Source organism: Numenius arquata, chromosome 3 (genome assembly GCF_964106895.1).
Source record: "Numenius arquata chromosome 3, bNumArq3.hap1.1, whole genome shotgun sequence".
Classification (NCBI taxonomy): Eukaryota; Metazoa; Chordata; class Aves; order Charadriiformes; family Scolopacidae; genus Numenius; species Numenius arquata.
In genome coordinates, this window is record NC_133578.1 from 40,858,692 (window position 1) to 40,882,608 (window position 23,917).

The window sequence follows — 23,917 nt, forward strand, 5'->3', positions numbered from 1 at the left end:
TTCCGTTCCCTGCTCCCATGTGCCCTTCGATTTTGGGGTCTTTGCACTCCCTTTCCTCTGGGCCCTGTCTTTCCCATTGCGCTAAAACCTTCCTGTCTGTCAGGCTCCAGGTTATGTAGTGTCTTCTCAGAGGGAATGAGATTGCTTGGCTATTGGAGATGGTATTAAGGAAACTCTTTATCACCAGGACATTTGCAGGTCTGAACCTTTTTTTAAGTGTTTACTGTACCCTTGGAAAAACAGAAATTGTGCCTCCTGAACCTTTGAATGTTCCTTCAAAATTTGATTTAAAGCTGTCTCAGTTTTCAAATAGAAATGCATCACTGCCAGAGAGAAGTGTCATGGGGCTGTGTGGAGTGCCACGAGAGGGGGTTGAATGCCTTGCTGCTGTTGTCCTTTGATTGACTTGTGATTTGGTGTGCAATCATCACACTCATTTGCATCTACCTTTGGCAGATATACCTATCAAGGTGGTGAGACAATGGCACTACTCTTGCTGGTTTTCCTTGTTTTGTTCCATTATCTTGTTCATTAGGGCTTTTGATTCCTTGTATCATACAGTGAGTGGAAACTCTGTAGTGTTAACCTGTTTCTTTTCCAGGACCTTTTGAATTTTGACGATCCTTTGAATATTGAGGCTGCAGAGCATCATTTGCGTGACAAGGTGAGTCAGCGGTTTATTTAAAGCATGTTGTTCCTAAACAACTACACGTACTGTACTCAGCAATTCCTAATCATTCCTTTTAAAGCATTCGAGCTGGTACTTCAGGCAATCGAGTGACTCATTGTATCAGCAACCAGTTACTCAAACAGAGCTTTATCTGGGAAGGTAAACTCTTACATGGTAGTGTTATTCACCATAGGCTGGAATGGTTGAGGATAATGTAGTCATACCCCCAAAATAGAGGATCTTTTCCTTCTCGTTTGTGAGATTTTCCCTGAAGTTGTACATGTTCTGTACAGCAAATGATAGCGAATTGGTTTGATGCAGTTACGTGAGTAGCCTTTACCTTAAAAGGCCTGCAAAAAGATCTCATCCTTCTCTCTTTCAAAATGCAACTTGTTTCTTCAAACTCTTACATGTTTCATGATTTTATTAAGCCAGGAGAAATCTGGGCACGTTTAAAAGACAGGAGTGGGAACTTTATTTTCTTTTTACTGATCCTGCTTGTTCTGTGTGTATTATAGACTGGGCAAAGCAAAATATGGGATTGATTAGTGGCCTGATGAACTTCTGTTAGATGTACCTCTCAACTGAAATTGAGCATGGAGGTAGAGGTGAACAAAGTACTAACTTCCACCTTGTATGGCTCTCTGCGGTTGTGTCACATTACATTATATAGATGCATACTTCAAGCATATAAAAGATACACTTGGCACGTTCAAGATCTCTTGTTCTAATTAAGCTCTTCTGATACTCTTGTTAAGTTAACCTTAAAGATGGAAGAAAGTTTTCAGGTAAATGTTGATTTGAAGAGTTCATTGAAAATGCAAAGTTAAGCAGTGCACCTAATTTATGTAATTTTTTCAAGAGGAAACATCAGGCTTGCAAGTTCATTTTCTAGCTCTTTTCTTGTTTAATGACATCTTGTAGCTATTCTGGTATCTGTCAGTGTTTGCAGAGCTAGGACAAGACTGTAAGCCGAAGGTGAGAAAAATTTAGTAGACACCTACTCTGAAGAGACTTTTTAAATGGCTTTGTTACATCATTTTGGCAAAGAGTGCCAGGAAGCCTTCCAAGCCATAAAACACTGAAAGTACTCACAGAGGGGATGCAGCCTAAGAAACAAAACCAGCACAGTGAAGGTAGCAGGCTGAATCATTTTCTTTGTTTGTATTGTTAGACGGAATTATTCTCCGATATCTTGTCAGGGAAATTTGTAGCTCTTTGAGAATGGTGAGGCTGCACACCTATGGCTAAGTGTTGAATTTGACACTTGATTTCTTCTAACTGTCAGAGGGAAAGCAGTTTGTCTGGGGCCTGGGTAGGTTTTTGTAAGGAGAGATGCTGCTATAGTACTAGTACAATCTTGTGTCAGATGTGCTGGGGCTGTGGTAGATGAGCCTTACCAGTGCTTGGAGTAAATTGTCAAGACCTCAGACCAGCCAGACGGTAATGTTCTCTTCCCAGAGAGTGATGAAATACTAAAAAATCGCTGTCCTGTATCTCTCAATCTCATTCAGAAATTGGAAGTCTTGGGAATCCACAGAAAGGAAGGATGTTACCTGCTTTTAAAAACACACCTCCCTCAAAAACGAGAGGTGAGCTCTCAAAATACATACTGCTACATTAATAGCATGGAAGTTTTGGGGTGGATTATTTTTTTCTCAGATAAAAGCAGCTGTGGAAGAAGTGAAAGGCAAATTGAGTGGGTTTTTTGACAGTCTTCTAAATTAAAAATATTTTTGGAACAAACATTTCATTTTTTATTTAGTAAACTCTAAGTAGTCTCCAGAGGTATCTGTAAAATTCATGTTCTGCTATGTTAAATTTTTTTTTTAGTTTATCTGAAGTTAATTTAGGTATTTCATTGACAGTGACAGCACCAAGTAGTGCTGGATTTTCCATAGTATGTCTTACAGAAACATCAAGACAAAAGCAATAATGCTTGTCTGGAGAGAATAAATTATGCAAGGAAGGGAAATGGCTGCTTTTACAATTAGCCTCAAAGGATGCAATTGCAGTGGGAGTTAGTTTTTGTCTCTCCCAGGCATAGATGTCATGTAGTGTATAAGCACTTTGTTGTGAAGTGAAACTGCTGTGGTCCTGTCCTGTCTCTTAAGAAAATACTTTCAATGCACGATATCATTAATATGAGAATGCCAACAAATTTTCCCGAGATATTTTTGTGTAATACAATTGTATGCCTGCTTGCACAGTCTATATACAAACAGATGTGCAAATATATCTATATACAAATAGTTTCGTATACAAACATCTGTGCCTTAAGAGATACAGTAGGAGAATGCCTTTGGTCATTTGACAGCGTGGGAGTGTATGGCTTGTAGGAGCCAAAACAAATGTACATCGAGCTGTCTTCTGTGGTTCTCCTGGAGGAGATGACTCAGTATTTCACTGATGTCACTTCAGATTTCAAATCCTGGGATCCCTTTGCTGACATTCCAGGCTAAGTGTGGCTGCCTGAGAGGTTAACAGCTAATCTGAAGCCTGCCTCTGGTTATTGAAAATGTGAAACTGGAGTTTGTTCAGTTCCGTAGGCTGGTATTAAGTCATCAAAAATGACTGCTGCCTTGCAGATGCTGGAAGAAGTCACATCGTAGATATCAAATCCTTATTATTGATTCTTGGAAAACAGTTGGGCTGTGAATGTTTGTGTTACAGACCAGGCTGCGAGGGACAGTTGCGATCTCTTCCTACATAAGGAACCTCTTAATTTTTGCATCAGATCTATAGCTTATACCTGAGCACGTAGTTGTAGATTTTGGGAAAGCAGCCTTGTTCTAGGATGTAAATGTGGTACAAAATTAAGAGCTCAAGTTGTTCAATTAATTGCTTTAAAAAACTATGTTATCTGAGTTAGTGCAGCTTCAGCTTTCAGCCCTCGGAGACCTCCTTCGGCTCGGGGAAGGAGCTGTCGGTTACTGAACCTCCTCACTTGCAGCTTCCTTCAGCCAGTGATCATCAAGTCATTTTTAAACATTTTTTTTTTTTTAAAGTACATATGATTGTTTATACAGCTTGAGTAATTCTACAGTTCTTCCCCACACACTTTGCAAGATGGCTGCAACTTTTTTGAAGATTGTACAATAAATTTTGGCAGACTCATCAAACATCCAATTTCACAAATGCTAGATAAAATTATCTCAGTATTCAGGCTCAATAGCCCTCTACTTATGTTTCCAAAACCTACCTTCTTATCAGCTACAGGATTGATCTGGAGACCTACGTTGTAATTGGTTGTTCTCATCAAAAGACCTTTTCAGTGACAAAAGACACTGTCTTCCACCTTCTGTAACTTTATTTTTTCAGAGAGAGAACCCCTGTGTTTGCCTGCATTGTATGGTACTGTTCAAGTGATTTCATCATTGTGATCAAGTTTGTAATGCTTCAGTTTTGCCAGTCATGAGTTTATCTTACGATTGTCATCTAGTGATGTTGGATGCTCCAAAGCTCAGTTACCCACAAGGTAATCTTTTTCTGTATATGCAGTCAGACGTCTTCCCTTTCAGTTTATGAGTTCAATCTCACGTTCTCGTCACGCACCTCCGAGAAGGCTCTGTCCTCTCGGTCACCTCCTCGCTAGTATTGGGGGGATGCTTTTAGGTCCCCCTCAAAGCGTGCTCCTCTCTACCAATAAGGCCCTGTTCCTCAGCCTCTCCTTGCCCTGAGGCCTTCCCAGTAGAGCTGTCCCCAGCCTGGCATCTGCGACTGTCCCTGTGCAGAGGCTGAGTGTCCCTGGGGCAGGGCTTCTCATTTGGTATTGCCGAGTCTCCTGAGGTCGCTCTCGGCCTTTCCTCCAGCCCAGGCAGGACCCTCTGAAGGGTGGGTTTGTTCTCCGACATGATGGGAGCATCCTCTTTAGTGACTGTATTTCTGTAGGCCTGGTGCGAACTTCCACACTCGGCCAGTTTTTAAACTCAAAACTTCTTGCAAGTTTGTTGACTGTGGCTTTCAGCATTTAATAAAGCGTTTAGATAAAATTATAGTTTCCTTTCACTCTTCTATTTTTCCCCCCTCTGCCTTTGTTTAACTCGTAATTGTTTCCAGCTTAGGGAAAGTTTGCACTGTTCGTTTTTGTAGTGTTACTGTTTAGAACATTCCTGGTGCCCACATTGCACTGCAGTTAGGTCACAATCACTGGAAGATAAGCAACCATTCTCTCTTGCTTTAGAGCTCAATAAATCAGAATAAAAACATGATTGATATCTCTATGTAAACTAAGTAAGGTGTTTCCCAACATTCAGTCTTCTCACACTGATACAGTCTCATTAGTTTGGTACTGTGAGTTTTCTTGTGGAGTTTAAAGAATTGCTTACCTAGTTAATCAGTGCAGGCTGCTTTGGATTTAGCAGAGAAGTCAGCCTGTCAGTAATTATGTGGATGGCCAGAGCCATTAATTGTCAATTGATTCCATGGATTCCTAAGCAGTGAGAGAGTATTTTAAGTTTTAATGACTACTCACTTAAAAACAGTGTACTAAAAATTGTAGGATTTGCTGGTTTATAAAGTGAACAAATAGAGCTCTCCTGATTTGCTTTCTGTGGCTGCCAGGTAGGCAGAATACTGAAAGAATAGGGATATACCTTGGTAATACAAAACTGAACCAGCTTAGTAGTTCAGGACTTGTGTATTCCTTAGTCAGAGGTGCCGTGTCTGCTATTTGTTAGCTGAAATGTAGAAAATACTTTCCATACATATATCTCATGGTTGTTTAGAGATACTCTCTCAGGACATTGCAATTTGCTGTCTTCCTTAAAAAGCCCTTATATTTCCTAGTACTGGTTGCCGTTGCCAAAAAAAACCCGCAAACAGCATTTCAAAGCCATATGTGCAGCACACAACAAGAAAATTCATTACACTGTTCATGTGGCTTGAAGTAAAACGTTTTTCCAAATATTCTTTACCTTTCTTCCTCACTGGGGCCTGCCATATCAGCAATGCTAATGCTGTGTCCTAGTTTAATTGCATTCACCTGTTGTATTTGGTGCAATGTCACATCCTAGAGCAATTTTTGTCATCCTGCAGATTAGCAAACACTCATTTGCTTGTTCGTCCATGCAGTCGTGAGTTGTTTTAGTAGGAGAAGCTGAGTAACCTCACCCTGTGTTATTTTCCTGCACGATCTTTCCGTCTTCTCAGTGAAACTCATCTGTAAGTATTCAGTGCTTCCTGCTGTGTCGTTGTGAAAGAGTAAGATAGATAGCACTCTGGGAGGGACTTCCCCCCCTCATTGTGAAAATCTAGCATGTCTTTTTTCATGGGACTTTTACCAGCAGCTCAGAAGTGCCAAAGCTGAGAAATCTAATCGGAATAAGTGTGCGTTTGCCGGGGATCCATCTTAAAACACAAACTTTTTATTTAATTCAGAAAGCCCTGATTTTATTTACATCTTCCTTGGAAGGCAGCGTTATATGTTTCTGGTTGTAGAGCACAGGAATTCACTGAACAGTATGAGTGTCACTGCTTTGGTGACTCCAGGTGACTGGCGATTGTGTGAAAAGAAAGCCAGGCTTTTGTGGCTCTCTCTTTGCCAGAGGAATGAGGACTGTTGCCAGACTCAATGTAATTATTGCTGGAAACACCCAGTTGCTCCTGGATGTGGAGGGGTCAGTGTGTCACTTCCAACAGGCGCTCCAGGTGCTGATCATCCCAATCTTGTACCTGCGTTGTATTGCCCAATTGCCTGCCTGGTTTTAAAGAACATGCAGCAGAACAACCCTATGCAAAAGGGGTCTTGGTTTTGCCTTTTTTCCTCTAGTTATCTTCTGCTGCTGTCAGCACAGGGAGTTTTTAATTTTTTTCTATGCCTTTACCATGGCTAGATCAGTAGCAAAGCTTGTAGCTGTTGTTTTGGTACTTCAAGGGGGAATTATTTTGCATAGGTTTGTGTGGAAGAGTTTGGTTCTAGCCCAGCTTTTAGAAAGCATGGGTTTAACTAGAGCTGCTGAATTTTAGCAGCTCCTGTTGTCACTGGTTATATTTCTAGATCACCTGTTTTCAGGTAGATTTATATTCTGTTATGATGTTGTTTGTAGACATTGTATTTTTACTCTGAGGAAGGGGGGATTGTACAACAAGAATTTTAAGGGGAAGGGTTGGAATTTTTATATAACATACTGCAGTTAAACATGACTGAACAATTCATAATGTTCTTATGGCTGTCCTTAGTCTTATGAGATTATCCTCACAGTTGGGGTCTCTAATCCTGCTCAAACCATGTCGTTGTGATTCTTCACCACGGTAATACTAGCACACTAGCAAAAATCCTCCAGAAGACACCAGAGATGGTATTGCCAGCCTCATTTCACCTGGGATAATGCTATATTTTCGTGAGCTACACCCTGGGATAAATCACACAGTCAGTGCTGGCACCAGTGATATGTGAGGCCAGAAGGTACTGAGGAGGAGGAGTGTTGGGGCAGACTTTTCCTTGTGTCACTTGCACACTGCTGTGACAGCTATTGAATCTTTTTTCTTTTTTTGTACACAAGAAAATACATTACTGCTTGGCTTTTGCTTTTTTTTTTTATTCAAGACTTCTCTTAGTATAAAGAAAATAAGGTTTTTATCTCAGGATTGTTTCAGTGGAGATGGATTTATAATGTTCATGGTGTTATGGCGTCTGAAGCTGCCTCTTAAGATTTCCTCTTAGGATTTTAATTGCCCTACATAGCCTCAGTTGCTTAGGAAACTACGCTTGAAAAAATCATCTCTCCTCTCAATTGCTTGCAGTCTTTGGAGGTTGTTCTAATGAGTCTTCTGGGATGAACATTTTCCTTGTATTACTTGAGGACTGTCTTCTTGTCTTTACAAGTGAGAGCACTAATCTAATTCCATTAGAAATTCCATTGATAATTAGGAACAGTTGCTGACTACATATTTCACTGAAGAGCTTTTATAGCCTTTCATAATTGTATGCAGGTTTTTTGAGTCCTTAAATAGCAAACAGTTTAGGTTTTTTGTAGAAGAATCTTAATTTCTCAAACCCTCCCTTGGGCAACTGGGCAAGAACCAGCATCACCTGACAAAATTGCCAGTGCCTGGGCCGGTTTCTGGAGAGGACATGAATGTATCTTCTGAAAACAGGTAAATCATGGAAAGAGAAAGTTGTTAGCAAGAGGTTTGCCCGTAAGTAACGATCATAAGTAGAAAACAAATACAGATATGTCTGTAGAAGATCTTTAGGCATCCTTTTGGAAATATAGTAAGTAGAATTTCCCCCTCAAATTGTCCCGCTGCATCAAAAGCTGTCATTGCCCACCATAGTCACTTTAGTTCTGGAGCCACTAAGAAACAGCAACAACTTGGAATTGTAAAACTTCTTTTTTACCAAGAGTGATTTCATCCTTGCTGGGTTTGGTGGTGTGTGGGGTTTTTTTTTTGTGTGTGGGTTTTTTGTTTTTTTTTTTTTTTTACATCAGAAACTACTAAGTCTGGCTTGTGAAGCACGTTCTCAAAGTGGAAAGGGGTTACTGTTCTTCTGTCTCACCTCAGGTTTTATCAAACACTATAAACTAATCTGCCACACAGAGTGAGAGCCCGGTGCTTTCCTTTCTGAGCTACCCTGCTGGGTGCTAAATACAGAAGCTGGCAGCTTTGGGATCTTTCATCTCTGCTGAAGTTTACAGTGATTTTGTTCTCAGGCTGATAATGCCTGCAGACAGTTAAAAAGTCTCAGAGCTCGCTGCCTCTGTATCATTTCAGATTTGATCCTTCTAAAGACTCTTCCAAAAAATGTCATGGCCAGCTCTACTTTGATCCTCCTAGCTTTTCATTTCTGTGCTTATACATAATAAGGGCATAATCACATTTAGATTTAAGATTACCTTGAAAATCCATTTTTCTTTGTATCTGAAGAAATGCATTTGAAACTAAATAGCGTCTTCAAATTTGGATTCTTCTTGATTTCTTGTAATTGATCACTTTGAAGTTAGTTTACTTCTATTAATGTAATTTCATATATAAGAAGAGTAGCCTGTTTGAAATATTATTTGATGCATCTGAATGAAAAGCACGATATAAATGCTAGCATGTCGCAAGTGTGTCGGATCCTCTAAGCAGACAAATAGTAACACAAAATAAAACAAAAATTTGGAAAGTTTGGGCAATATACTCATTAACTGTATTTCTTCCTCAGGTCTTCTGGTATAAAGTCATTCATTTAACTGATCTTGCAGTAACTGCTCTGTTTCTCTGTCTACCTGCCCTTTTTTTGTTATGTTTTTCATATCAAAGGCACTTGAGTATACATTGGAGAACTGGGCTCCTGCAGTTAGTCTTCCTGTTCAGAAGAGATCAAGTCTTTCCCTTGCTGCTTCTCCAGAACCATCCCAACCTTTAGAGAAAGAGAAAGCAGCTGGCAGTGGCTGCCCCCCAGCACAGGCTCCTTTACAGATCAGCATCTTCAATGCAGATCAACACCTTTGCTTATTGAAACAACTGAGTAATGTGAACTGTTGCCCTTCAGTCAGACACTAGCTAACATCTGTGTTGGAAATGAATGAAGCATCTGCAGGAAAAGTCTAATAAATAACTTTGTTGGTTTTTTTTTTTTCTTACCTCCAAACTGCTTAGACTCTGCTTTTTTGGTTTTTATTTTTGGCTTTATGTAAAATTCAAACAGAGTGGCTTAGTTCTCTGAGACTTAGGCTGTAGAGCCCAAGAACAGAGGTACCGTGACCGTTGTAGGGAATGCATAGAATCATAGAATGGCTAGAGTTGGAGGGGACCTTAAAGATCATCAAGTTCCAACCCTCCTGCCGTGGGCAGGGACACCTCCACTACAGCAGGTTGCTCAAATGCATGATTATGTGCATTAACTTTTTTTTTTAATTTTAACTTATTATGAATTCATGATTTAGTGCTTTAGCTTTTCTTACTTGAAGTATTTGGGTTGGTTCACCTCTTCATAAATGGGGACTGAATGACCTGCAAGAACACTTCTTCCAGCTTTGAGTTAATTGGGTTTGTGTGGCTGGCAGCAAAAGCTTTCCTGTGGGTGTTCTTCACTGGGTTTTCTGCTTGCTAGATTTAATAGTCAACAGTTAAATATCTTGAAGTAAATCTGGCTGAGAATTAGAAACACTATCCACTGATCTATAGCGACTGTTGGTGAATTTGGGTGCAAAACAATTTGGATAGTACTCACCAAAATTGTTCAATATTCTGTAGAAGACATTTAAATATAATACATTTATACTATATAAAATATTGTAAATAAAATTTCATGGTCCACAGGTGCTGCATCTTGTCACTGTAGATTTCAGAGGAGATATTATTTGTGATAAAAAGCACTAGAAATAGCTCTAAACAAGCACTTTATTTTCCAGATAATTATGAATTTTGTGAAATAGCTGTGTTCCTGTGATGGGTAGTGTTCCTGGAAGAAACGGAAAACAGTTTAAATGGTTTTATTTTGCAAAGTAGTCAAAAGCATATGGGTAGGTCCAAAGGCAAATACCAGCTCTGTATTAGCCAAGTTTATATCTTGTTTCTATCTGAATACTTGTTTCTTTATCAGACTGGGTCTGGGCAATGCACTCCAAAGGTTTTTAATGGCAAACTGGTTTTCCTAATGCCTTCCCCAAGGAATTTTTTTAAAAATAATGCTCATTTAATCCATTAATGCATCATTTTTAATCCAATTCTCTTTGTCAAACTTGACACCCTATCCCATCACAGCCATGTGCTTCGTTAAACTTTTCCAATTTCCCAAACATATCCTTAACGAAATTTTGTATGCAAACAGTGGTAATTGTATTTGAAGAAATCTGATCATTACTATTTTTGTTTTTAAGCTCAGATGCCTAAACTTTAGTGATGGCTCAAGACAGCTGGAAAATTAGCCTTCGAACAGAGAAATTATTTTGAAAACATTTCCTTGAAGTTTACTTCAGGTGGTCTTTATTACTATTAATGTGTTTGAGGTGGTGCTAGAGGAGTGTGCATGGGGTCAGTTGTGCTAGATGCTCCTAAGTGGTGAGGAGCAGTTTCACAGCTGTACCCTGCCTGTCTAACTGCAGGAGAACATGGTGGGGAGAAGTGATGGAGCATGCAAAAGTGACTAGCGTTGTCATATCACACAGTACAGAGGGAAAATCTTTGCTTTGCCTGTTTCTGAAGGTATTTTCTGAAGTCTGACTGGTTTTTCTTTGCACTGCTTCCCCGAGGTCATCACAGGGAGGAGAAGAGATGCTCCTCTGAGTCCAGGCTTCCCCGGAGCTGGGAGTACTCTTCCCCCACCACAGCAACTGCAAGAGTTGCTGCAGGGAGGCAGTAGATCACAGAATCTTCTTGGTTGGAAGGGACCTTTGAGATTGAGTCCAAACAACAACAACAAAAAAAACCAACACCAAACAAAACAAAAAAAAAAACCCGCACACAACACCAAACACCAAAACAAAAAAGAAACAAACACTCACAACCACACACCACACCCACCCACAAACAGACACAAACCAACAATCTCGGGCACTAGAGCATGCCCTGAAGTGCCTTGTCTACACGTTTCTGAAATACCTCCAGGGATGGTGACTCCACCACCTCCCTGGGCAGGCTGTTCCAGTGCCTGACCACCCTCTCAGTAAAGTAATTCTTCCTAATATCTAATCTAAACCTCCCCTGCCCCAACTTCAGACCATTTCCTCTGGTCCTGTCATCATTCCCTTGGGAGAAGGGGCCAACACCCACCTCTCTGCAACCTCCTTTCAGGGAGTTGTAGAGGGCAACGAGGTCTCCCCTCAGCCTCCTCTTCTCCAAACTGAACATGCCCAGTTCCCTCAGCCTCTCCTCCTATGACTTGTTCTCTAGACCCCTCACCAGCTTGGTGGCTCTCCTCTGGACACGTTCCAGCGGCTAACTGGATCCAGCTAGCAGATCTAACTAGACATCACAGCTCTTCTTTCTCTTTGATGTGGGAGGCTCTTCAGTCCCTTCTACCAGATTTTACTGAAGAGCCTTCTCACTAAATTGTCTTTTACACTTCATTGTAATAACCTTGACAGTTCTGCTGGGTGGAAATGCTTTTGATTAAAGTTGAATTTTTTGAGTTTGCAGCTTGGCTAAAGAGGCAGTCGTGTTTCTTAGTAGCTCTTCTATCCTGTGTAGTGCTCTCCGCTTTTTCACAAAGTAGTGTTTCCTGCATACATAGACCAAGTGAAACCCAGTAGGTGTTGTGGAAATGTCTGGCTAGGTATTCACGTTTAGAGAAAAGCATTTACCATGGCCCTGTGTCCAATCTGGAAGTCATCACTACAGCATGTGTGTGTGCAAGAGTAGGGCCTGGAGTTCAGAGTCTAAACTATTGCCTCTTTTATTACTGCCCAGGTTTTTTCCTACTTGTGGGACATAAGTAGGGATTTAAAAAGTCAGCACGGTTTTTGTGATCCTCTCTCCCCCCAGCTTTGCAAGGTTGCCTATGCAGGTCAGAATACCTTAGAGTTCATCTTCCAAGATGTGTCTGTCTTGTCTTTTGCTTAGTTGAGTGCCAGGCTCTGTCCTATAGTCCCTCACTGAAAATATCCAACTGCTTTGAAGTTTTACTAAATTATTTTTAAGGGGTTAAAAAATGGGCACAATCCTGTATCATTTTCAAAGTTCCTTGAGTCCTGGCCAGTAACATCATGGTATAACAAATGGAAAGCTGAAAATGTTTTAATAATAAACCCCTACTTTCATCTGTCAAGCCAACCAAATGGAGAATGTAGATGGTCAAGGCGTTATTTGACAGCCCTTCAGAATATTGGGAAAGCATCTTTATCTATTATTGGCAGGGCAGAAAGATTTGATTGGAGTTTGACACTTTTTTGTGGTAGCTTGGAAAACACAAGTCAATCAAACAGTGCAGAGTGCTGGTGCCCTCAATTTCTCCTTCAGTTAAAAAAGAATTGAGACCATTCAGAGCTTTTTAGGATGAGTATTTAGTTTTGCATTGATCTCTTAGTAGCTGTTCCACAAAACAGCATTAGCTAACTGTGCTTCCTCTGTTTCATCATGGCACATGAAAATGTATTAACTGTTCCTGCAGGACTCAGGGGTGTAATGAAGCGCGAATACAGATTATCCGCCGTTCATCCTGTCTCTGATCACAGCGTGGAGATGGATCGTGATCTATTGGTGACATACCCTAATGTAATCTTGCATAAATACATGGAGATAAAAACCAAATGTAACTTGGCTGTTACTGGAAGGATGTAATACAATATCCAGCTCCAATGTGATGTAGGTAGCCTGGTATTTTGCAAGTTGTGCAGAGAGTTATGAGATCTGGCATGTCGCATTACCGGCCTGTTTTCTGCTGTGTGCTCATCGGTAACCTCAAATTCATGACTGACAGCTCTTGAGCTGCTTGCTTGTACTTCTGCCTTCATCTGATTTATTTTGTAATTTATTGAGACGCAGTAGCTTCCTGCTCTAAAATGACTCAAGGAGCGACAGATGGAGACACACCTGTCGCGCAGAAGCAAGGCAGGAGACTTTTGGTATGAACACATCAAAAAATGGAGTCGAGAAACATCTTCTGCCTTGTGTAGAGTACATGGTGGTGCTGGCTGTTTCTTGATTAAAGGCAGCGATTCCTTAGTCACGCTCTTCCGCATCTGGAGCGTGAGCCTCTGCCAGCGCTTTTAGGTACGGTGACAGATGGCTCACTTGACACAGCACGAAGGGGTATCGTCTGACAGTATCTTGCTTGTTTGTGTTCTTAGCTATGAAACCGAGTTTACGTACACGTCAGTCAAGGGAGGATAGTCCGCTGAATATTTGTCAAAATAGTCTGAAATTTCATTTGACCTGTTGAACGTGGCATAAGAGAGTGGCAGAACAGCGATAAACAATTTTTTCTGGAACCTCTTTGTAGCACCACGCTGGTGCGGACTTCAAATATTACCTTGCTTAGCCTCGTGTTCGTTTTGGCAAAGTAAACGGAGAGAAGTGAGTTGGTTACAGCAGCCAAATGAAGTATTGTCAGGGAGTGGGTCTTTTCTATGGATTCCAGCCCTGTGTTGGCAGACTTTGGAGGAAACTATCTGAAAACTGCAGCTTGTCACCGTGTACTGACTACGTTGTCAGTAGTGTGAATATTCGGTAACAAAATCTATAAAGCCCAGAATTTTTTTTTTTCTGGTGTCTTGAAAGAGCTTTATTTCAATAGTAAAACATTTACCATGTAGCCTGCAAAATACTTTCCATGTATTATATTTTATTACTCAGGAGAAGCTACAAAAAAGTTACTAATTTTGAGCCCGTGGCCTTCTGTTGTAAGGACTGACCAGAGCCACCATTCTTAGAGGTGTGGGTTGCGTGGCCAGCCCTGCCCGTTGGAGTTGGCAGTTGTTAACATTGACATTAATTTCAACAGATTTTGTACTTGTTTTTAGCACTGGGGGAAAAAAAAAAAGCTTTCTATGAATTTCATAGGAACAATTTAACAGCTATGTCTATCCAGAGCCCTTTAATCAGGCATCCCACTGGATTTTCTCATCTGAGGATATCATAAGGACGCTGGTTATTACCTGGCTACTTCTCTGATTAGGTAGTACTCTCCACTATGTCAGCTTATGGTCAGGCACTGTAATTTTGTGCTTAGATTACAGGTATTTATCCTGGAGGCTCGGGCAGTTGCTTTTACTGTGTTTTATTTGTCTGTGACAACGGAAGCAACTTCTAATGGTGCTGCTGGCCAAAAGAACCTATGGGGTACGTACTGACCAGCAGGGAAGTCTGTAGAGACATGGTACCTAACGGTTGTTGTAGCTACAGGTAGCTGGGTTTCTTGCATGTAGCAGTGAAGCGCTGATCTAACGCTGCTGGGGTATGAGCATATCACTCAACTAAAAAATAAGTCCTTTATAACTTCCAAAGTCCTTACAGTGCTGCTGGTAGAAAACAACAGCTGCTTTTGATTCTTTAGTATCATTGAGCATATGAACCCCTGAGCTGAAATCTCTCTTGAAAAATAAATAGGAATTACATTTAATAGGAGGAAGAGGCAGTAAACCAGGTTTGGACATATTTTGAATATTCTGTTTATTTGATATTGTCTGAAAATTCACAGATGTCCATCTGCAAATCTTAAATAGGTAGATAACCCTGAAAGATTTAACAGACAACAACAAAGATGATCCTTTGGTGTAAGATTCTTACTTGCTTCACCAGCAATGAAAATTAATGTTTCACCATTGCAAATTTGGTTTTTTCTCCACTGGCTGCAGTCAAGCTAATCTTTTCACTTTGTCTGTCTTGATTTTTCTTATAAAGATTAGTAGTAATTGTAAGTGATTTCATTTTGATATCTGTAATAATAAACTGAAGAAATAGATTTAAAGAAAAATAGGTTGGTGGCGTTTATTTTGTTTTCAGTATCATGAAGCTGGTTAATGTTGGTTTACAGTAGAATCTGTAGATATGTTTGATGCTTATTTTTATGTGCATAGAATAGGATCTGATGTCCCCAAATTTAGTTTGATCATCCAGCACTGCAATTTTGAGCATGGTTTCTTTTAGATGGGACCTAAAGTTATACAAATTGCCAGAGCTCTGAAGCTGATTGAGGACACAATGTCATGGCAGGAGGAGGTAGTTACCTTCTCTCATGCTTAGGTGGCAAAGGGCCACAGGTGCTTGGGCATTCTCAGTTCACTCTAAGTCACTGTTAATTTTGAGATCTAATGCCTAGATCTGATGTAGGGTATTTCCTCAGTGGAAAAAAAGCACACTGATGGAGAGCTCGTTGCATTTTTGCTGCTTTGCAGGTGGGAATGTAGTGATGCAGTTGGGGGTCTGAGCATTCATTTGGATCCTCTTAGTCCTGGATTAATACCCTGGCATTTCAATTGCATTCTACTTCTTATCTTTTCCTTAGTTTTGACTTGAATGTGTCTCAGTCTTGCTGTAATGTTGCTACACAGACAACTTTTCTCACTTATTTTATCTCTGATCTGGCAAGTTCAGTTTTGAAGGAGTAAAGACAGACCACTTCTCTCTAACTTGTAGGTGCCTAAGGATCCTGTTATGTAGAAAAGCTAAAATGCACAAAGGAAGAAGCAACCAATTCTGTAATCTAAGCTTGACATTCTACTTTTTTTTTTTTTTATCTGCCTGCAAAATAAATCCCTTTTCTGGTTTTCAGAACTGAGACTGGACTGTGGTTTAAATCAGCACTGCGCTGCCCTGACCACAGTCACAATTGAGACTCTTGTCCTAGGGGTTTTCTTTCTTACCTCTCAGAAACTCCAACCCTACAATCAGCCCATGTTTGTGATAAGCAGAGTAGAGAATGTTTGGCAGGGAAATCAGTGTGAGTCTTGAGTCCATAACAGTAAGTAACTCTCCTGTCTGAATTGATTCGATATCCATTCTCCCTTGAGGAGCCCCTCTTTGGAACGGTGTAACGCTGACCAAAGAGGCTTCACCTGGGTTTTTGAAACTGTTCTCCTTATGCTGCTGAGAGGAGAGTTGCTCTTCATGGTTTGGCAGTGGCTGCACACCATTCACTCATCCATGTAAGTGGTTACTCATCCATGATACAAATTACTATATTCTACATGCAGTCCCAGTTATAATTCCTTAGCTGAGAGGTATTTTGCTCTTGTGTGTGATTGAAGTCAGTGGCCATCTTTATAAAAATAAAGGCTGCCATCAGGAGGATAATTTCCGGAACAAGGCAACACAGTACAGACAGCTACTAAAATAGGTGGAAAGGAAAAGAAAGTTTTTGCCTTGATCATTAGAAGCAATCAATTTAACATAATTAATATAAATTATAGTAAGTGGGAAGAGATACGGAACTGCAGGGCACTTCAGGTTTAAAGTAATTTTTTGATTAAAGTTTCCTAGGCTGTAAAACTAATTGAGTAAGGGGAAGGAGGGGAGTCCATCCATATATTATAAGCTAAACAATCTGTTCTTGAGCATATTGGAATATGAGATAATAGTAATTAGGTATAGAACAAAAGAGTTTGTGGAGCTGAGAGTAAGGGAATTACTGAGTTGTCAAGCCTGACACTTTCCTCCTCCGTTCTCAAGACTAAAAATTACGCTTTTAACAAAATGTTCCTATGTTTGGTGTATCACTCTGGTATGGATAGATGTGTCAACCTCAGTGTCACTGTCGTTTTTGGAGGATTTCTGTTTTCTATCCTTTCACTTGTCTGATAAAAGTTGGATATTGTTTTGGAGACTGTCAGTCTAATAGTCTTGTAACAGCAGCAGAATAATTTGAAGGAATATAAAATGATGGATAATGATGAAATTGAGTAAGGAGACACTGGAAAAATTTGATAGGGAGCTGGCAGGTTACATGAAAATAAGCTTGTGTTTTAATGTAACTGCAAGTTAAAGGTCTTGATAAAGACATTTATTTGTTCTTTCTTGCCTGTGCCCAGCGTAACCAAGTAAATGGTGATTCTGAATTACATTGTGGGGGGGACTGTCCATAAGTTTTCCTCGCTTCATCCTTGAGACGTTTTCAGAAGGTATTTTACAGAATCACAATGTCACTGAGGTTGGCAAGGACCTCCGGAGATTGTCTAGTGCAGCCACTGTGCTCATGGCAGAGTCAGCTGGAGCAGGTTGCTCAGGACCGTGTCAGGTCAGATTCTGAATATCTCCAAGGACAGAGACTCTGGAACCTCTTTGGGCAACCTGTTCCTGTGTTCCACTACCCTTACAGTAAAAAAACTCTTTCTAATGATCAAAAGAAATTCCCTGTATTTCAATTTGTTCACATTGCCTCTCACCCTAACACTGTGCACCACTGAGAAGAGTCTGGCTCTGTCTTCTTTGCACCGTCCCATCAGGTATTTATATCCATTGTGGTCCCCCAAGCCTTCTCTTCTCCAGACTGAACAGACCCAGTCAGTCGATCTGTCTCTCCTCATGTGCCAGATGCTCCAATTCATTAAGCATCTTTGTAGCCCTTGGCTGGATTCAGTCCAGTAAGTCCGTATCTGTCTAGTCCTGGGGAGCCTGGAACTGGACCCAGTGCTCCAGATGTGTCTCATCAGGCCCGAGTGGAGTGAAAGGATCACCTCCTTTGACCTGCTGCTGGTGCTCTACATGGTACACCCCAGGATACTAGTGGTCTTTGGTGGTTCTTGGTCAGCTTGGTGACTACCAGGACCCGAAGGTCTTCCTCTGCACAGCTGCTTACCACCCATACAGCCCCCAGCACGTACTGCTGGATGGTGTTACTCACAGGCAAGACTTTGCATTTTCCATTGTTGGAACTTCATGAGGTTCCTCTCTGTCCAGTTCTTGAGCCTGTCGAGGTCCTTCGGAATGGCAGCACTCCTATCTGTTGTATCAGCCACTCCTCCCAGCAAACTCTGCCTCTTCATCTAGGTCATTAATGAAGAAGTTAGACAGTATGGGCCCTAATATCAACCCCTTAAGTACTCCACTAGGCCTTTGTGCCACTGATCACAACTCCCTGAGCCTGGCAGTTCAGCTGGTTCAGCCCACCTCACTGTCCATTTATCTAGTCCTTCCTTAATCTGTTTGTCTTGGAGCTCCACTGAAGTGAACCCTTAGCAGTTACTTTGCTTTTTATTCTTTTTTTTTCTTTTTTTTTTTTTGTAAAGGAATAAGGCTTATGCGGTGATGCCATCCATCTGTCCCCTTCCCTCATCCTAGCCTCCCCCTCAATCCCCGTAGCTTTTGAACACACACATCAGTTTCCGTCAAATTTGACAGAGCAGCAGAGTCTTTACATGCAGTTCCCGTAACTGTCACAAAAACTGTCAGCAGCAGCAAAGAGAGGATGGTCTGTGAGTGAGCCACCGGGAAAGTCTCCCATGCAAGCTCAGCCAGGACCCACTCCGGATGGGCTGCTGCTGGGCCTGTGCGGGCATGCACAGCTCGGAGCAGACCGTGAGCTTTGCCCTTCCCTCAGCTGGTGGCCAGGAGACCTTGGTGCAACCCAGGAGGGCTGCAGGGACACTGAGTGAACTGCAGTTCTTGCTGGGAGAGAAGAGGTGGTAAAGAGTATCAAAGAAAAGCTGTATTGGGAGGGAAGGGGGAGACAGTAGTAATGGTAGTCTGCAAATCTGTAGGCAGTCAGTTTTTGCTGTCTTTGGTTGCTGAATGTGTCTTTTAAAGCCCTTTCTCGATTGTGCTAGATGTTCTCTAGCTGTATGGGTAAAAATGTGTGGGTTGCAAATAGACTCTTGCACGCTAAGTAAAGCTTTATTCTGAATAGCTTGCGGGTAGTTCTCTTTACCAAACACGGCGGGGAGTTCCATTACTTAATAGTGATCATGACATCTGCATATTTTTACTTCCATTTGTCTTTCTTCCTCTTCTGTATTTAGCCACATTTGAAGTAATTAGTAGTCAGACTACTGTATACATTAGTTTTTAGGGCACATTTGCACAATTCTCACTTTTTTTATTTTCAGTACTGCTGGTGCTTACTCCAACAATATTTGTATCTTTTGAGATATATGCTATGAAGATTGCTTAAGAAGTAATTGAGGTCAACACTTTGAAGCTACTGCTTCTTCATCTTGCATTATTAATTCTCAAGGTTTACAGAAAGAGTGGCATTTGTAAAAGAAACCAGTGTAAAATTGTATAGTGTATCGTAGAATCATAGAATGGTTAGAGTTGGAAGGGACCTTAAAGATCATCTGGTTCCAACCCACCTGCCATGGGCAGGGACACCTCCACTAGAGCAGGTTGCTCAAAGCCCCATCCAGCCTGGCCTTGAACACTTCCAGGGATGGGGCATCCACAGCTTCTCTGGGCAACCTGTGCCAAGGTCTCACCACCTCCACAGTAAAGAATTTCTTCCTAAGATGTAATCTAAATCTACCTTCTTTCAGTTTAAAACCATTACCCCTCATCCGATCGCTGCACTCCCTGATAGAGAGTCCCTCCCCATCTCTCCTGTAGGTCCCCTTCAGGTTCTGGGAGGCTGCAAGAAGGTCTCCCTGGAGCCTTCTCTTCTCCGGACTGAACAACCCCAACTCTCTCAGCCTGTCTTCAGAGCAGAGGTGCTCCAGCCCTCTCATCATCTTTGTGGCCCTCCTCTGGACTAACTCCAACAGGTCCATGTCCTTCTTAAGTTGGGGGCTCCAGAGCTGGATGCAGTACTCCAGGTGGGGTCTCATGAAGGTGGAGTAGAGGGGCAAAATAGCCTCCCTCAACCTGCTGTCCATGCTTCTTTTGATGCAGCGCAGGAAGCGCTTGGCCTCCTGGGCTGTGAGCGGGCATTGCCAGGACAGGTTGAGCTTCTTGTCCACCAGCATTCCCAAGTCCTTCTCCTCAGGGCTGCTCTCAATCCATTCTCCGCCCAACCTGTGTTTGTGCCTGGGATTGGTGTGACCCAGGTGCAGGACCCTGCACTTGGCCTTGTTGTATTTCATGAGGTTTGCACAGGCCCACCTCTCAAGCCTGTCCAGGTCCCTCTGGATGGCATCCCTTCCCTCCAGCGTGTCAACTGCACCACACAGCTTGGTGTCATCAGCAAACTTGCTGGGGGTGCACCCAGTCCCACTGTCCATGTAACTGACAAAGATGTTAAACAGTGCCCATGCCAGTATCGATGCCTGAGGAACACCACTCATCACTTGTTGCCACTGTTTGAGTGTGACCATCCATAATTTTTAGTTGTTTTCAGTTCGTCTGTAAACTGGATTTCTCCTTCTCTACTTTCACTCTTCCACATGATCTTGGAATTATTCTGATGATAAGTCTTGGCAAGAAATTATAGTGAAAGGAAGGTTCCCAAGAGTTTGCTGGGTCTATGGAAGAGTTTGAGATGATACAGAGGCTTCTATATACCCATATAAACAGTAAGAAAATATTGTTATTAAAACTTATTAGCGTAAGAAATATTTTACTAAATCTGATGATTGCTACAATAATTCAGGAATTCTTTGGTCTTTTACTGGGTTTCCTGATGCTTCATCTCCAGTTGCAGTATGTCAGGAGATTTCAGGACAGCTCTCTAGACAGTTCTTTCTATGGAATGATCCAATTAATCTTTGCAAAAGAAATGCATAAAGACATAGGTAAGTTATAATTTGATCTCTTTACTTCCTTTCTCTCTTCTGTACTATTATTTCTTCTTAATATCTGTTTTTGTTTTGTTGTTGGTTTGTTTTTTTTTTACCAGGAATCTCAGCTGGTTGTCCCAGAGCTCGTAGCACTCACACATCAGACTTTTAAGTCTGAGTAATTGCTTTGCAAGGTCATCATTACAAATGGTGTCTGTAAGACTTGCGGCGTTTCAGACTGGAGTGCCATCTTCACCTTTCTTTTCAGTGCTACCCTTACTATTGCAAGCACGGAGCAGGTTTCTCCAGCCAGGACAGCCATCTCCATTCCATGTGCATTTTCTCTGACTGCTCTTCCAGAGAGTTTCAGAAAGAGCTACCAGGATATACCTGGGCCCCCAGGATCTCCTCAGGCTTTTGATTTGTCATCTGGGTCCAAGAATTTAGGATGCAAATTAATATGTTTTTATCTTCAACTTTTTTGTGAGCAGCTCGGTTGATGCAGTTGGCTCTTAGCTTCAAGGAAGGGTAGGCAAGAGAAAAGCTGTTTAGTACTTGTCAAAACAGGATATCATTAGAGGTTACGAGGGGAACCATACCCAGATCTTGCTCTCATTATGTTTGCTTCAGGCTGGCTTGGTCAGGCCCTCATTTTTTTTTTTTATATTTTTTGCACTGTAGAATATTTGAATCAAGTGTGTTGCTTGAATTAGTATAGTCTCATCCTTGCTGTGCTGTTTTACTTGCTCGTGTTTGAGCTTCTGTTGGACTGGGATCTGTCTTTGTCTGTTGTCTAGTATGAGGTTTTCCACTTAACTTCATTCCCTTGTTTAAATTGATGTCACTGCACCAGCCCTTGACATCCTGAAATCTCTCTTCCTAATAGGAAGTAGCTGGTTCTGAACGTTTTCAAGAACGCTGCTTTTTATTTCTAACAGTACAAAACTGTGACGTGATGAAACTGTGAGGGTTTTTTTTTAACCTTCTTCAAGTAAAATAGGAAGCTCGCATTTATTCCTGGATACTGCATTGAGTATCTATTTCATGATTTCTTCCAAAAGAGGTTACGAAGCACTGAAGAACTGTTCTAATTAAATGCACCCACAAAGTGTATCTGAGGAATTGAAGTATTTATTCACCTTTGGCCGGACAAAACTGTCACCTCTTCGTAAGCAAACTTTTTTTCCCCGTATTTGGAATGAATCGTAACTCATCCAGAACTTGCAGCCTCGCTTTCCTGACGTACGCTGCCACCACTCAGACGTCAGCTGCTACATGCACCAATTCAATTGTATGCTGGTGATGGAGATGTGCGTGTATCGCTGTGACCCCTGAAGACGTCAGCTGGGCAATAGCTGACAGTCAACATCTGCGTCATTGCCTTTGCTTTCCCTGGCCCTTCCAGATCTCCGGATTTGGAGGGCTGCGGAAAGAAATGAGAGCTAGACCCCCAGCATATCAAGTGCTGGGTCCTGCATTTTGGTCACAACAACCCCAAGCAACGCTGCAGGCTTGCGGAAGAGTGGCTGGAAAGCTGCCCAGCAGAAAAGGACCTGGGGGTGTTGGTCAACTGTGTGCTGAATACAAGCCAGCAGTGTGCCCAGGTGGCCAACAAGGCCAACAGCATCCTGGCCCGTATCAGGAATAGCGTGGCCAGCAGGAGCAGGGAAGTGATGGTGCCTCTGTACTGGGCACTGGTGAGGCCTCACCTCGAGTGCTGTGTTGAGTTCTGGGCCCCTCACTACAAGAAGGACATTGAGCTGCTGGAGCGTGTCCAGAGGAGAGCCACCAAGCTGGTGAGGGGTCTAGAGAACAAGTCATAGGAGGAGAGGCTGAGGGAAGTGGGCATGTTTAGTTTGGAGAAGAGGCTGAGGGGAGACCTCATTGCCCTCTACAACTCCCTGAAAGGAGGTTACAGAGAGGTGGGTGTTGGCCCCTTCTCCCAAGGGAATAATGACAGGACCAGAGGAAATGGTCTGAAGCTGGGGCAGGGGAGGTTTAGATTAGATATCAGGAAGAATGACTTTACTGTGAGGGTGGTCAGGCACTGGAACAGCCTGCCCAGGGAGGTGGTGGAGTCGCCATCCCTGGAGGTATTTCAGAAATGTGTAGACATGGCACTTCAGGGCATGCTCTAGTGGCCGAGATTGTGGGGGTCTTTTGTGTGTGTGTATGGTTGGACTCGGTGATCTCAGAGGTCCTTTCCAGCCATTAAGATTCTGTGATTCTGTGATCTTCATTGTCCTCAAATTCCCTTCGAGCTTCTTGTTTCAGGCCGTGGGTCTCCAGTTGATATGAGTGCCTGTGGACGCCACATTTACAGTTTATGAGTCGGTAAGCTGCAGAAGGAGCTTCCCGAGGGAAGAACTTGGTCTGTTGCATTAGAGGCTAACCTTAGGTTTTCAAGCTTTTACCACACTGGAAAAGAATTTAGCTCTAAAAGGATTTCAAACTTGATGTGGGTTTTTTGGAAGCTGTTTAATTTTTGTTGCGGGGTTTTTATTACTCTTTGGTTACAGCTTAACTGTCTTATTAAGAACAACAGTGCTGTCCCAGTCCAAAAAGCATCTTTTCATAAGAATTCACCCTGTGAGTCATTGCATTTATTTATCTCCATATTTATTGCAGTAAATCCTTCACTTCCTCTGCACACCCAACAACCAGTGTTGCTCTCACTGAAATTGTGGCAGCCACAATAGAATACGTATTTTGGTTTTCTGCGGTATTCTTGCATTTATAGAACGGTCCTGGGGTTTTTCTTGGATTGCCTCCCCATTTTATGTTCGTTGTCCTTATTACAGCCTTTGAAGCCTTTTCCCAGTGAGCGTAAAGCACATTAAACCGCATGTGCAAATGAGCAACAGCACAGCTGCTAATAGTGCTAACAGATGTAAATAGGAAAACATTACTTTTCTAATGCTAAAAGTATTTATAGAAACCATATTCATTTTTCATAATACTTTGATTATGGGTGGAGCCTCTTTCAGGTTCAGCAGAGTTGGTTAAGCTTTTGCAGATGGCTTGACTTGCTGAGGTAATGCTAGAAACGTGGAAGAAATGCAGATGTTTTAAAGCTTTTGTTTTACATGCTTTAGGCAAGTAAGTGGCTTAAAAGGAAAGCTTTTGCTTTGAGTTCCTTAGAAATTTTTCTAAATTGGCATGGCTTTAAAATGGAAACATAGAGGAGGGTTGTTGAGTGCAAACAAGGAGCCTGACGTCTTTGAGCTGAAGTTCCCTG

The 23,917-nt window shown here is 41.9% G+C and overlaps 1 protein-coding gene across 3 annotated transcripts in view; it reads left to right on the forward strand.

The window, feature by feature from the left end:
* The window catches only part of UBE2F (ubiquitin conjugating enzyme E2 F (putative)), a 91,336-nt gene that overhangs the window by 59,274 nt on the left and 8,145 nt on the right, over positions 1–23,917 (forward strand). For 2 of the 3 annotated variants that reach the window (XM_074144854.1, XM_074144855.1), the window contains one exon: positions 602–664. In XM_074144854.1, coding sequence (XP_074000955.1) covers positions 602–664 — 63 coding nt within the window. Of the gene's footprint in view, positions 1–601; positions 665–2,184; positions 2,263–23,917 lie in introns of all 3 variants that reach the window. The other variant, XM_074144853.1, reaches the window with a different exon arrangement.